The sequence below is a fragment of the Antechinus flavipes genome, chromosome 1, assembly GCF_016432865.1.
Source record: "Antechinus flavipes isolate AdamAnt ecotype Samford, QLD, Australia chromosome 1, AdamAnt_v2, whole genome shotgun sequence".
In the NCBI taxonomy this organism is placed as follows: domain Eukaryota; kingdom Metazoa; phylum Chordata; class Mammalia; order Dasyuromorphia; family Dasyuridae; genus Antechinus; species Antechinus flavipes.
Window position 1 is genome coordinate 692,228,352 of NC_067398.1, and position 13,722 is coordinate 692,242,073.

The following is a 13,722-nucleotide window of genomic DNA, read 5'->3' on the forward strand; positions in this document are numbered from 1 at the left end:
TCCATGAAAGTCTCCCTGATGCTCCCAAAGTCAATAACTTCACCCCAAAGCTCTATCAGTGCTTTGTTTCCCTAAATTACGAATCACAGTTATTTTTGTATGTGTCATGTTGTCCCGCTAACCTTCGAGCTTTACCATGGCAGAGACCCTGCCTTATCTAAACTTTGTATGCCCTGCTACCCCAGGATCTCCCTGGACTCTGCCCACGGTGAATCTAATCAATGTGTCTACTTGATCTGAATGTGCTAGAACCCTCATATGTAAAAATTAGCCTCATTATCAGTTTCATTTCAGCTAATTTGGTAAGTTATTACCTAACGGTATACATTATATAAACTATATTGAACTACCTCCAATCTGCTTCTCACAGTCTGTCCATAAATTAAGTCTAACTTATTCATAGATATTCATGACAGCTATAATTAATAAATTACTATTATAGGAGTATCTTTTGAAAATTATCCCATCACCTGGTTCTGTCTTCACAGTATCTAAAAATAGCTTCTTTGGTAATTAATCTATTTGTTCTTCTCATTTCATGTAAAACTGATGTCATCCAGTCCTCCACGCGTCCTTCAGCACGCACGATCTTACGGAATTCCATAACTTCTCCTTCCGCTGAAATCATTGCGGTCACCAGTTTTTCACCACTATCACCATCCTGAAATCTCAGTGATGCTATATTGTCATACATCTGAAAAATTCCAGGAGAAAATTTTGCACATCTGTCACACAAAAACACATAAAAATCCCCCCGGTTTTTGGTCTGCTTGCTTGCTTTTGAGACGGGGTCACGTCCAAATCAGAAGCACAGCAGCTATTCACAGGCCCAATACCATGGCTGACTGACACACAAGCTTTGACAAGATCCTTTTCAAACGGGAGCTGGTTTGCCTCTGTTTAGGCAACCCAGTGACCCTCTGCTCCCAGGGGCTTCCAATGCTGGTACCAGGCGTGAGAGGCTAACTGATGGGCTACTAACAAAACTCTCTAGGTAGAGACATCTGGGCAGTTTAGTGCATGACACACTGGTCCTGGAGTCCAGGAGATCTGGATTAAAACCCAGCCTCAGACATCTAATAGCCATGTGACCTGCTGGATAAGTCTTTTCATTTCTGTTTGCCTCAATTTCCTTCTTCCTTACTTCTTTCCTCATGACTATTTAGGCTTAAATTAATTGCAACATATAAAATATCTAATTATTTCAATCCCTCTGTGTCTCCATCAGTGTTCTTTGTCTCTTTGCAAAATGGGAATAATAACAGCATTTCCTTCCCAGAGTTGTTGTGAGGATCAAACGAGATAATATTTGTAAAGCTCTTAGGGCCTGGCAATATATAATATAAATTTTATATATATATATATGTATATATATATAAATAATTGCTATATAAATGCTTTTTCTTTCCTTCCCCTCCTGAGCTTAAGCAATACATTAGTTTCAGCTTCCTCCATTGTAGGGATTTCCAGACACACACTATCACCTGGCCTAAAACAGACTTTAAAGGATGTTAATGTATCAGAATAAAATCAAAGTTCTTCAAAGGAGAATAACATCAAAGCCACCCTAACTATAGTTCCTACTGTGAAAGGGAAATGTCGGCTTATTTCAAATTATTTCAAAATAAAATCTTTCTCCTAGAAAACATCATAAGGCAATGAATGGTGATGATAGCTTAAGTACAGTTTCATTTCCATTCAAAGTAAAAATTTAACAAGAAGAAAAGCCAAACAGAATGATTTCAGAGAGGCCTGAAGAGACTTACATGAACTGATGCAAAGTGAAATGAGCAGAACCAGGAGATCATTATACACGGCAACAAGATTATATGATGTCTGATGTGCGTGGCTCGCTTCAACAATGAGATGATTCAAACCAGTTCCACTTTTTCAGTGATGAAGAGAGCCATTTACATCCAGAGAGGCCTGTGGGAACTGAGTGTGGTTCAAAACATAGCATTTTCACTCTTTTTGTTATTTACTTGCATTTTATTTTGCTTCTTTTTTTTTCTTGTGCAGCATGATAATTGTATAAATATGTATAAATATATTGGATTTAACATATATTTCTACCATGCTTAACATAAAGAATTTAAAAATAAAAACCACTTTTTGCATTCTGCTGTGTGATGTATAGAAATGCTCTCTTTCTTGGCGTTCAAGTACAGAATTTTTCTTAACCTTTAAATAAATGACGCCACACTTTACAATATAAGAATAATTATGAAGAACACCAAAAAGAGCAAATAGTAACTCTTGATCCAATCAAACAATTATCAAATTGATCTCATTGTATTTTTGCCACTATGGAAAACTAGAAATAATTGAACAACCTTTCTATTATGTATGCTTCCAAATCAATGAATCCAATCCATTTCCACTCAAAAGTTTTGCATTTCCCAGGAAAATAGAGCTGTCAGCTACAGAGTGCTGATAGCAGCATCTCTGACACTGAACAGGAAAGGCCACTGGCGTGTGACCCACAGAGGCAGGGAACCTGACCTTTATCATGTGCTCCTGCACACAGAGTGGATCACTGCTGCCAAGGATGCTGAGCAGCTCATCATCAGAGATGAAGAAGAACCTCGGGAAGGCATTCCTCTTTGAATCCAGATAGTCATTCAAGCTTTTCTGGCATTTCTCAAGTCCCTCATTTATATTCTGCAAATCAGTCAGTCGATTTGGAGCTTCACAGCATCTCTTGATCACAGGATCTTTTGAGGTCTCAGACATGATCTACCGAAACGCAAAAAGAGAGATTTCAGACAAAACCGATTGTGTGACACAGCTCAATAAAATGTCTTCTTTGTAATTAATGTTTTTAAAATCCAGCTCTTTATTTTGGATGATAATGTCATCGATATGATAATCTACTAGACAAGGAAATTGCAAACCATTCCAGTGTCTTTGCCCAAAAAAAGCCCATGGATAGTATAGTCCACGAGGTGAACAAGACTGAAAACCAACTTCTACTGACCAAGTGTCCCCTTGTGGACCAAATAGGTATCTGCAAAGACCCCTTCATCTAGGTCTGGAGTTAGTAAAGATGGTAACTTAGTGACCCTCACCAGCACCAGACCCACCAGGACTACGTAAGAACAAGCTCTGTGCTCACGACCAGATTAACATATGAAGAAGATGAGATGCACAAATGCAATTCATTCAAAATGCTTCAAGGGTCAGATCAATCACTGAATTCCAAATTCCTTTTTACTAAATACCAAGAAAGGTGGCAGCCTGGTGAGTGGACAGAGAACCAGCTCAGAAAGGAAAGCCCAGCTTTAAATCCCACTTCTGACACCGCTCTCTGCACAAGCTTGGGCATTCTCGTCACCTTCTCTCCAGCTAGAAGCTGCAAAGTAATGATGCATCTGCCCTCTCAAGGTGGGATTTCCTTCACCTGTAAACTTATAAATCTGAGTCAAATCAGGACAAAGGGAAAATATCTATACAAATGCAGAACCAAGCACATGGAAAAGAAGAAATTCAGAGTATCTCACAAAGTTTTCTTTCTACACTAATCATGACTAAAAAAAGAAGCTATCTGCTTATTGTCCATATCTATATTATTAAATATAGTCACTTATTAAAAACTACATGGAATGTAAACATAAAAGACTAAATTTTACTCATGACTATTTAGACTTTAATTTCAACATATAAAATACCATCTTATTATTTCAATCCTGCTATATCTCCATCAGTGTTCTTTGTCTATTATCATTTCTTTCCTCTTATCATTATCCATTCTTTCAAATCTGATTTTTTAATTTTACATTATTTCATTATGGTCTTCCTAGATTTCTTTGTATTCCTCAAACTGTCAATCTTAATGTCATTATAGTGCTCAATTCCATTAATATTCTACAATTTATTTAACTATCCTCCTAATGTTGGACATTTAAGTCACATCTTTTTAAAAATTACATATAATGCTGCTATGATAAACCTGTGCATAGATTCTTTTTTTTTTTATTTTGATAATATCTTAGGATATATCCCCACTAATGGAATCACTGGATCAAAGGACGGTGATTAGTAACTCTTACCATATACTGCCAGATTGCTCTCCAAGTTTCCATGATTTTACAATTCTACCAGCCATGCATAAATGTATCTTTTTCTATACAAACTCTCAGCATTGAGTTAGGTTGCTTTTAACACTGCTCTGTTATTTGGAACAATCAAAAGTAGAATTCAATATAATTCAAGTCACCAAAGATTTCTTGAGCCCCCTACCCTGTGAAAATCACTTTGGTAGGCACCAGGGGAAAAAAATCAAACAAAAAATTTTAAATATTAAAAAAAAATCTTGCCCTCAAGAGATCTTACATTCTACTGGGGACACACAACTTATACAAAAATAAATGTTCATATCAAGAAAATGTATTTCCTGCTAGGTGGCACAGGGCCTAGATAAAATACTGGGCCTGGAAGTAGCACGACTCATCTTCCTGAGTTTAAATCTGGCCTCAGACCCGTGCTGGTCTCATTTCCCTCACCTATTAAAAGAGGTAGAATAGGAAACGGCAAGCCACTCGAGTATGTTTGCCAAGAAAACTCCAAATAGAGTCAAGAAGAGTTCGACACGAATGAAATAATTGAACAACCTTTCTATTATGTATGCTTCCAAATCAATGAATCCAATCCATTTCCACTCAAAAGTTTTGCATTTCCCAGGAAAATAGAGCTGTCAGCTACAGAGTGCTGATAGCAGCATCTCTGACACTGAACAGGAAAGGCCACTGGCGTGTGACCCACAGAGGCAGGGAACCTGACCTTTATCATGTGCTCCTGCACACAGAGTGGATCACTGCTGCCAAGGATGCTGAGCAGCTCATCATCAGAGATGAAGAAGAACCTCGGGAAGGCATTCCTCTTTGAATCCAGATAGTCATTCAAGCTTTTCTGGCATTTCTCAAGTCCCTCATTTATATTCTGCAAATCAGTCAGTCGATTTGGAGCTTCACAGCATCTCTTGATCACAGGATCTTTTGAGGTCTCAGACATGATCTACCGAAACGCAAAAAGAGAGATTTCAGACAAAACCGATTGTGTGACACAGCTCAATAAAATGTCTTCTTTGTAATTAATGTTTTTAAAATCCAGCTCTTTATTTTGGATGATAATGTCATCGATATGATAATCTACTAGACAAGGAAATTGCAAACCATTCCAGTGTCTTTGCCAAAAAAAGCCCATGGATAGTATAGTCCACGAGGTGAACAAGACTGAAAACCAACTTCTACTGACCAAGTGTCCCCTTGTGGACCAAATAGGTATCTGCAAAGACCCCTTCATCTAGGTCTGGAGTTAGTAAAGATGGTAACTTAGTGACCCTCACCAGCACCAGACCCACCAGGACTACGTAAGAACAAGCTCTGTGCTCACGACCAGATTAACATATGAAGAAGATGAGATGCACAAATGCAATTCATTCAAAATGCTTCAAGGGTCAGATCAATCACTGAATTCCAAATTCCTTTTTACTAAATACCAAGAAAGGTGGCAGCCTGGTGAGTGGACAGAGAACCAGCTCAGAAAGGAAAGCCCAGCTTTAAATCCCACTTCTGACACCGCTCTCTGCACAAGCTTGGGCATTCTCGTCACCTTCTCTCCAGCTAGAAGCTGCAAAGTAATGATGCATCTGCCCTCTCAAGGTGGGATTTCCTTCACCTGTAAACTTATAAATCTGAGTCAAATCAGGACAAAGGGAAAATATCTATACAAATGCAGAACCAAGCACATGGAAAAGAAGAAATTCAGAGTATCTCACAAAGTTTTCTTTCTACACTAATCATGACTAAAAAAAGAAGCTATCTGCTTATTGTCCATATCTATATTATTAAATATAGTCACTTATTAAAAACTACATGGAATGTAAACATAAAAGACTAAATTCTCATTATATACAAGGCTCAGGATGAGCAGAGATTGGGAGGAGGGGCAGAATAAAGATTTTTTTAAAAATAAAACAAAATCCTGGCCCTCAAGGAGTTTTCTAGTCTAGTTTGTTCTTCATTCTTGAAGAGCGCCACGACATCAGGAAAGGGATGCCACGACATGCAAGTGAATCGGATCTATGAGAATCCCAAGCATACAAATGATTTACAATTCAATCTAAGAAGCATTTCTTAAGCATCTACTGTGCCAATATATACAGCAGGTATTTAATAAATGTTTGCTGCTTGACCCATAAGCACTGGAAATGTAAGAACAATGAAACAACATGATAATTGGAGGAGGGGAGGAGCACTAACAGCTGGGGAATCAGGAAAAGCTTTCTGAAAGGTGATGCACTGGCAGAGCTCTGAAAGAAGAAAGGGACTCTTAGAGGGGGAAGCCTAAGGGTGAGACACTTCCTGGGAAAGGCAGGGAGATAGAAGAGGCAATATTGAGTTTCAGGAATAGCGAGCAGGCAGTTGGGCTGGAACACGGACTACATGAAAGGGAATCACGTGAAACCCACCTCCAAAAGGAGGCTCAGTCTAGCCTGGGAAGGGCCTTACATTTTATCCCAGGAGCGGCTGAAGTTTCCTGCTCGGGGGAGGGAGGGGTAGACTGTGTGGAAGTGTCTGGATTAGAGTCCAGTTGCAGGCGGGAGGGCAGCCTAGCATCCCGGGACTTGCAAGGTAGCTTCTTGTTTAGTGTGGGCAGTTTCCCTCCTGCCTCCCTGAACCACTATCGTCAGGCTGGGACCACAGTTGTACTAAAGCTGATAACAAAGTGAGTGCCCATGGGGTGAGGAATGGTTGAGCAAATTGGCATGTTAAATGGGATGAACTGTAATTATAGTAGAAAGAGCAGAGCACAGAATTTAGTCAATGGACCTGAATTCAAATCATATCTCTGCCATTTACTATCCATATGTCCCTGGGCAAGTCCTAGAACTCTTAGGGCTTCAGTTTCCATCTCTGTAAAATTAAGAGGTTGGACTAGATGATCCCTGATGTCCCATTTGGCTCTAATCTCTGATAGGAATAAAGAAAATAAATTTTAAAACCAAGAGAAATATGGAAAGAGCAGCATAAACTAATAAGGATAAAGAAAATGGAACTAGGAATACACTATACATAAATATGATGAAGATGTATACAAAAACACAAGCAATGGCCATGTCTAGTCTGGATCTCAGTAGAGAGATAAGGGACAACCAGGGCTGAATGCTGCACACAGCCAACAGGTGCTGCTGCTGAGACAGCATCATGGCGGTCCTTGCAGCAGATGCTCTCTTTGGCCATGAAGATGATTACCCCCTGGGGGTGCTGTGGAGCTATCATGCCAGGATACCCTCAGAACCCACATTGGCCTGGTAATCAGGAACTCCTGGGCTCAGACCCAGCGTCAGGCACTTAGTCATATGACTCTGGGCACTTCTCTGTGCCTCAGTTTACTTATCTGTAAATTAAAGGGAGTAGAAAGTTGAAAGAGAGATAAATGTTTAGAATTGAAGGCCTAAATTGGAATGGAACAGACCTCTCTCTCAGAGCTTCATTCTTCAAGTCTAGAAGCAAAGGAATGGAATCTTTAAACGCTTTCATCTTGTTTTCCAAATAAAAGGCGACCGTCAGGCTTCGCACCTGCCTAGGAAGTTTTCTGAGGGCCTTGAGGAAGTTCTCAATACCTTCCTGGAGAAACTGGACGTTCAGGTTAGCCCACAGTGTCTGAGACCATTCCTCTTTGGCAGCCTATGAAAACACAGAAGGGCCAGTCAACAAGACATCCCTTGGACAACCAAACAAATTGAATAGAAAAGTCTCATTTTCACTGTCAATTTTTTTTTCCAGTTTTAAAAAAAATCTTTAAAAAACAAAAGATTTTTGATTTTGGGTTTCACAAGTATATCCCTATTGTATGAAAGAACAACAAGCAATGGTCTAAAAAACAAATTTTTGAGCTTCCATAGAGACAAAAAAGAATTGTTTCTTAAAGCAGCCTCTATAGTCTATGCATATAGTGTTCCACAAGCCTTAAAGTACTCTATAAATGTCAATTATTATCTTGATAGTAAATATTAGCAACAATGGGTTTTTAAAGACTAGACTATGAGCTTTATTAGCTTAGAAGCTATTTCTTAATTGTACATATTTAACCTAGATCAGATTGCTTGCTGTCTTGAGAAGAGGGAAGATGGGGGAGAAAGGGAAAAAATTGGAACACAAAATCTTACAGAAATGAATGTTTAAAACTATAGGTTATTAAAAATATCATTATTTTTAAAAGCTAACTGTATTTTTTACATTTTAGCTGTTTGGGAGATGGTGTAGACAAGTGGTCAAACTCATATAAGTAAGGATTCCTGGCAGGTGGAAGGAAGGGGAACTTAGAAAACCTCAAATTCATATTATCTATGTTGGCTTGTATTTTTATTCATTTTGTTAAACATTTCTGAATTACATTTCAATCTGGTTGAAACAGCAATCAGAGACTGTGAGTTTGACACCCTCTGTTATAGAGACAATAGGCTGAATCCACAGGAAGCATCAAGGTGACCATTAACTTACTCCAAGGATCTTGGTACACAGGTTTGCTCACACAACCCTCCATCCCACCTCACCTCCCAGCCCACAGCACAACAAAGAGAGCCTTCGAAAATACAATTCAGGAAGCCCTCTCCTGGTCTTAGGTACTTCTGAGCTCCCTCCACCCACACCCATGCCCACGGGTCACTGACCTTCTGTGCACTATAAATGTCATAGATTTGCCTCAATCCGGCTATTTCCCTCTGCACTTGCAGCAAATCTGGGTACATTGTGATTGGAAGATCAAAGAGCTTTTCAGCATTGGCTAGCTCCTGGCGGTTCTTTTCATGCTTCACCAACTCCTTCTCAAACACAGCTAAGAGCTCCATTCCTGGAAAAAGGTTCATAAAGTTCCAGATCACAAATAGGGCTGTTCCTTTAATAAGATATTCCATCTACCAACTCTGGGAATCTTTGCTGGATCTCCCTCATCCTTCAGAGTTCTCTCTCTCCTCATCTCGGCTTGGTTTCCTCAAGTCCCAGGGAAATTCTCACTTTCCACAAGAAGGTGATCCCAACCTCCCTCAGTGTAGTGCTGGTTCTATATAATCATGTTGCTGGACAGTTATTTTCATGTTGTATGCATCCTATATAATCATGTTGCTAGACAATTTTTTGCACGTTGAATATATCTTACGTAGTCTTATTGGTCAACAATTACTTGCATGTTGAATATTCCACTGAATTGTGAGTGAGAACAGTGCATGGCACACAGTAGGCATTTAATAAATGTCATTGACAACTTGACTTGACTCTTGGCTTCCCTATTTACATCTATTATAAATATCTCAGAAAGTGATACTAAGAAACATTTCTATGCCTGGGAAATTATATGGTGATTCCATGAAAGGCCAGTGACTATTTCAGTGAAACTTGTACCCATAATCCACCTGAGTATCGCAAGTATGTTCAGCCATTTCCTCACCTTTATCAAGGTCTTCACCAACAGAACCAGGGCCTTGGAGATTAAAACGTCTCGCAAAGTCCTGTATCTCACGACTATACTCTGCAATTTCAGCTCGAGTGATCTGAGAAATATAATTTGGCTCATTAGTTATTATGATAATGATGAGAATAACTCATGTTTCCGTAACATCTTACAATTTTTAAGCTGTTTTTTCTTATTTTTTTTTTTAATATTTAAGCACTTTCCTTATGTAACTATTGAGGGATATAGAGCCCATATTATTGTCCCCATTTTATAGATGTGAAGACTAAGGCCCAGAAGGATTAAAAAGTAATATTTAGAGCTTTAAAATTTGAAAAGCACTTCCGTGATATCACTTGATCTTCACAACATTCCCATTTTATTATTGATCTCCACTTTAAGGATGAAAAATTTGAAACTTAGGGGCAGCTAGGTGGCGCAGTCCTGAAGTCAGGAGGACCTAAGTTCAAATCTGCCCTCAGACACTTAACATTTTCTGGCTGTGTGCCCCTATTGTAGAAGAAGAAGAAGAAGAAGAAGAAGAAGAAGAAGAAGAAGAAGAAGAAGAAGAAGAAGAAGAAGAAGAAGAAGAAGAAGAAAGAAGAAGAAGAAGAAGAAGAAGAAGAAGAAGAAGAAGAAGAAGAAGAAGAAGAAGAAGAAGAAGAAGAAGAAGAAAGAAGAAGAAGAAGAAAAGAAGAAGAAGAAGAAGAAGAAGAAGAAGAAGAAGAAGAAGAAGAAGAAAAGAAGAAGAAGAAGAAGAAGAAGAAGAAGAAGAAGAAGAAGAAGAAGAAGAAGAAGAAGAAGAAGAAAAGAAGAAGAAGAAGAAGAAGAAGAAAGAAGAAGAAGAAGAAGAAGAAGAAGAAGAAAGAAGAAGAAGAAGAAGAAGAAGAAGAAGAAGAAGAAGAAGAAGAAGAAGAAGAAGAAGAAGAAGAAGAAGAAGAAGAAGAAGAAGAAGAAGAAGAATTTGAAACCCAGAAGGGTTTAGAGATTTTCTGAAGCTTAAACATCTGGTACTTGGCTGAATCCAAGTCTTTCTGACTCTGAGCCCAGCAGTTCGTTTCATGCCATGCTACCCCAGGCTTGTCCCACCACACCAAAACTATCCCTTCATTTCCCTTTTTCTATCTTTGTACCTATAAAATATAAAGTACCTCTGTAAATGTCCTCTTTATGCCTCCAAGAGAGTGTTCAACTTCCTCTGATTCTGCAAACAGTTTTTTCCATATGTCCTCAATTTGTGAAGCCAGTTCTCCCTCTGCTTCACTAGGCTGAAGAGAAATAAGGCATCGAATAAGAGGGAAAGTGTCCGGAGAATCAGGCTCCAGTGGGTGCTTATCTCCCTGATGCTCTCATTCTTCAATCAAGACTTATTTTTGGCTCTTTCCAAGGCCTGTTCCAAAGAAGGGCCAGGTTCTCCTCTTACTTTATTCTGGCCTAGTGGACTCCTGGCTAAGGGACTGGCAACAAGGGCTCCAAAGAGCCACAAGAGAGCACTGAGGTCAGTCAAAACCGAGATCAGGCCTCTGGGCATCCACCTTCTCCTACCCTATAAAAATACAAACTTCCTGGTCTGGCAATGCAAGCCTTCCACAGTCTGGGTCCGGGCTCCCTTCATTGCACGTGACTCTGCTTTGTCCACTCTCCCTTCTGGCCCAATGGTCCCTTCACCTTTCCTCACACACTCCGTCTCCCATCGCTGTATCTTTGCACTGGCTGTCCCTCATGCCAGGAATGCCTGTCCTCCTGACCGCTACCTCTTGAGATCCTCCAAGACTCACTCAAGCACCTCCCAGAGGAAGCTTTTCCTCATCACCCTCCCCCAAATGCAATTACTTTGTTTATATTTGTATTCGTTTAAATACACAGGTTGTTGTGCTACTTTTCCACTCCAGTAAAATGAAATCCTTTCAGGCCCTAGATTTTTTCTTTCTTTGTATCCCCATTCTCCAGCACATAACAGGCATTTAATCAATATCTGACACAAAATGTTCAGAAAATACAAAATCACTTACGTAGAGGTCGTACATGGCCATGGTCCGGTACCTCTCCTGAATGTCCCTAAATCTCATCTCCACTATGAACGATCTGCTTCTAATATCAGCAATTGTTGTGAGGACAAATTTGAGATCTTCAAGACTGGTGGGAGATGTCTTGAGATTTTTTGACAATATCTATAAAGAAAAGGTGGCGAGACCTTATGGGAGCTGGAGTGAGGAAAGAACCAGTTCAAAATGAAAATGAAAACTCGGGACTGTTTTCCCTTGGCGGGACCGGAGCAGCCACATACCTCAAACTCCTCGTTGAGCGCGAACAGATCTTCCTTGGCTGACTCGCTGAGAAGCTTCCCCAAGGAGACCACCCAGGACTTGGCGCTCTCCTGCACCGTGTAGGCCAGCGGCCCCAGCTGGAGGCGGATGCACTGCTCGTCCTTCACCAGGGACTGCCGCGTCACGTCGTTGGCTATCTTAGAGTAGAACTGAAGCTTGTCGTCATAGGCCACGCAGGGAGGCTTCTTGGCGGCAAACTTCTCCATGACGATGGCCTTGTCCAGCTTCCAAAGGGGTCGGTAGCGCTTCCATTTGTGAAGGTACTTCATGAGGTTGACCAGGACCCTGTGCACATTCTGGGGGATCATGATGGCCTGCTCCATGATCTGGGGGTTCAGGAACACGTCATCATAAAAAGTCAGTGTGACGAGCTCCTCCTCCTCACCCTTTTGGGGGGGACATTCAATACAGGTGCCATTCATCCATCGGACAAAATGCTAGAGATTCAAGAAAAAAAGGAGGAAAATGTTTGGGGCACAGGCTTTGGAGTTTTCATTGCTTTAAATATTGGCAAATGAATTTTGTTCATTCTTTCGTGCTAAAGAGAGATAAGACAGGGGTTCTTAAGATGGAGAAGATGGAAGTGGTGAAGAGTGGTCCATGAAGTTGGATAGGGAAAAAAAAATATTTTTATTTTCACTAAGTTCTCACTGAAATTCAGTAAATTCTTCCAATTATTTAAAAATAGAGTTCTGAGAAGGGGTCCATCAGCTTCCCCAGACTCATCTGTCCAAGGGATCCAGGACACACACACAAAAAAGGCTAAGAACTGCTGAATGTGAATGATAGCATCTGTGTACAACATTGGTCTGATTACCAGGGGCATACCCCTTCCCCAAATGAAATTTTAAAAAATGTTTTAAGTATATATGTAATGGTAAAAAACACAACAAAAACCAGCTTCAGAATAAGGACAACCTGGGCTCACGTCTCACCCCTATGGCCCAAACTGCTTTTATGACCTTCAAAAAGTTGCTTAACTTCGCAAAAGCCACAAGCAATTCTCTAGGACTGTGCATTGATCCACAATGTTACAGGGAGTTCCCATCCCAAGAAACAAGATGACGGCTCATCATCATTATCTCTGTTTGACTTACCTGGTCCCTGGGATGTACTCAAGCTGAATAACCTACCAATCAGAGGCCAAGCCAGCCTCTGGCTCAGACACTGACAACCCATTGGTTGTCAATGATGTCAACAGGATAAGTCAATTTGGATCAATAATAATTTGCTCTGTTTTGAAACAGAAGAACTGGTTCTCAAGATTTAATATAAATTACAGCCTGGATTTTTTTTAAAATTATAGTATTATAAAACAAATTAACCCGAAGAGAGAGCACCTCCTCCCTCCCTCCCAGGGATGTTATGAAGATCCAGTGAGATAATGTGTAAAATCCTCTGAAAAATTTAGAAGAGCTATGATTTCATTTACACAAGGAAGTCCTGGAGAAGGAAACTCTCACCACCTGTGCAGTTTGGCACCTGTGCTATGACCAATATCCTTACAGAGTATAAAAGGCAAGTTAGAGGTCACTTGGTGGTACATAGTGCACAGACACTTACTAGCTGTATGATCTTGGACCTTTAACTTCTCTGTGCCTCAATTTTCTCATCTGTATAATAGGAATATTAAGAGTCCCTACCTTGCAGGATTGTGAGGTTCAACTGAGTTAGCATATAAAGCACTTTATAAATGTAAAAGTGCTACATAAATGCTAGTTGTTGTTATTATTATTCCTTGTTTCAAAACTGGCTCTCTAGCCACGATGCAAGGTTAAGTAATACATTATATAGGGTGGTCTTGCCAATGAGGGCCCAGCCCTGGAGATCTATGTGGATCTTTGGTGAACCTGCTTCTGGACTTGTGTGATGATGGGAAGGGCAGGGCAAACAGAGGGAATTTGTGACAGGTTCCATCCATTTAGTGCATAATTAAAAACCTTTT

At 40.1% G+C, this 13,722-nt stretch overlaps 1 protein-coding gene across 1 annotated transcript in view; it reads right to left on the reverse strand.

Annotated features, from left to right (window-relative positions):
* The window catches only part of DNAH10 (dynein axonemal heavy chain 10), a 154,239-nt gene that overhangs the window by 85,036 nt on the left and 55,481 nt on the right, over positions 1–13,722 (reverse strand). The window contains exons 21-30 of the mRNA XM_051975908.1: positions 11,738–12,214; positions 11,463–11,621; positions 10,602–10,718; positions 9,448–9,550; positions 8,675–8,853; positions 7,477–7,688; positions 6,301–6,310; positions 4,780–5,013; positions 2,503–2,736; positions 471–694 (exon numbers count right to left, since the gene is read on the reverse strand). Coding sequence (XP_051831868.1) covers positions 471–694; positions 2,503–2,736; positions 4,780–5,013; positions 6,301–6,310; positions 7,477–7,688; positions 8,675–8,853; positions 9,448–9,550; positions 10,602–10,718; positions 11,463–11,621; positions 11,738–12,214 — 1,949 coding nt within the window. The remainder of the gene's footprint in view (positions 1–470; positions 695–2,502; positions 2,737–4,779; positions 5,014–6,300; positions 6,311–7,476; positions 7,689–8,674; positions 8,854–9,447; positions 9,551–10,601; positions 10,719–11,462; positions 11,622–11,737; positions 12,215–13,722) is intronic.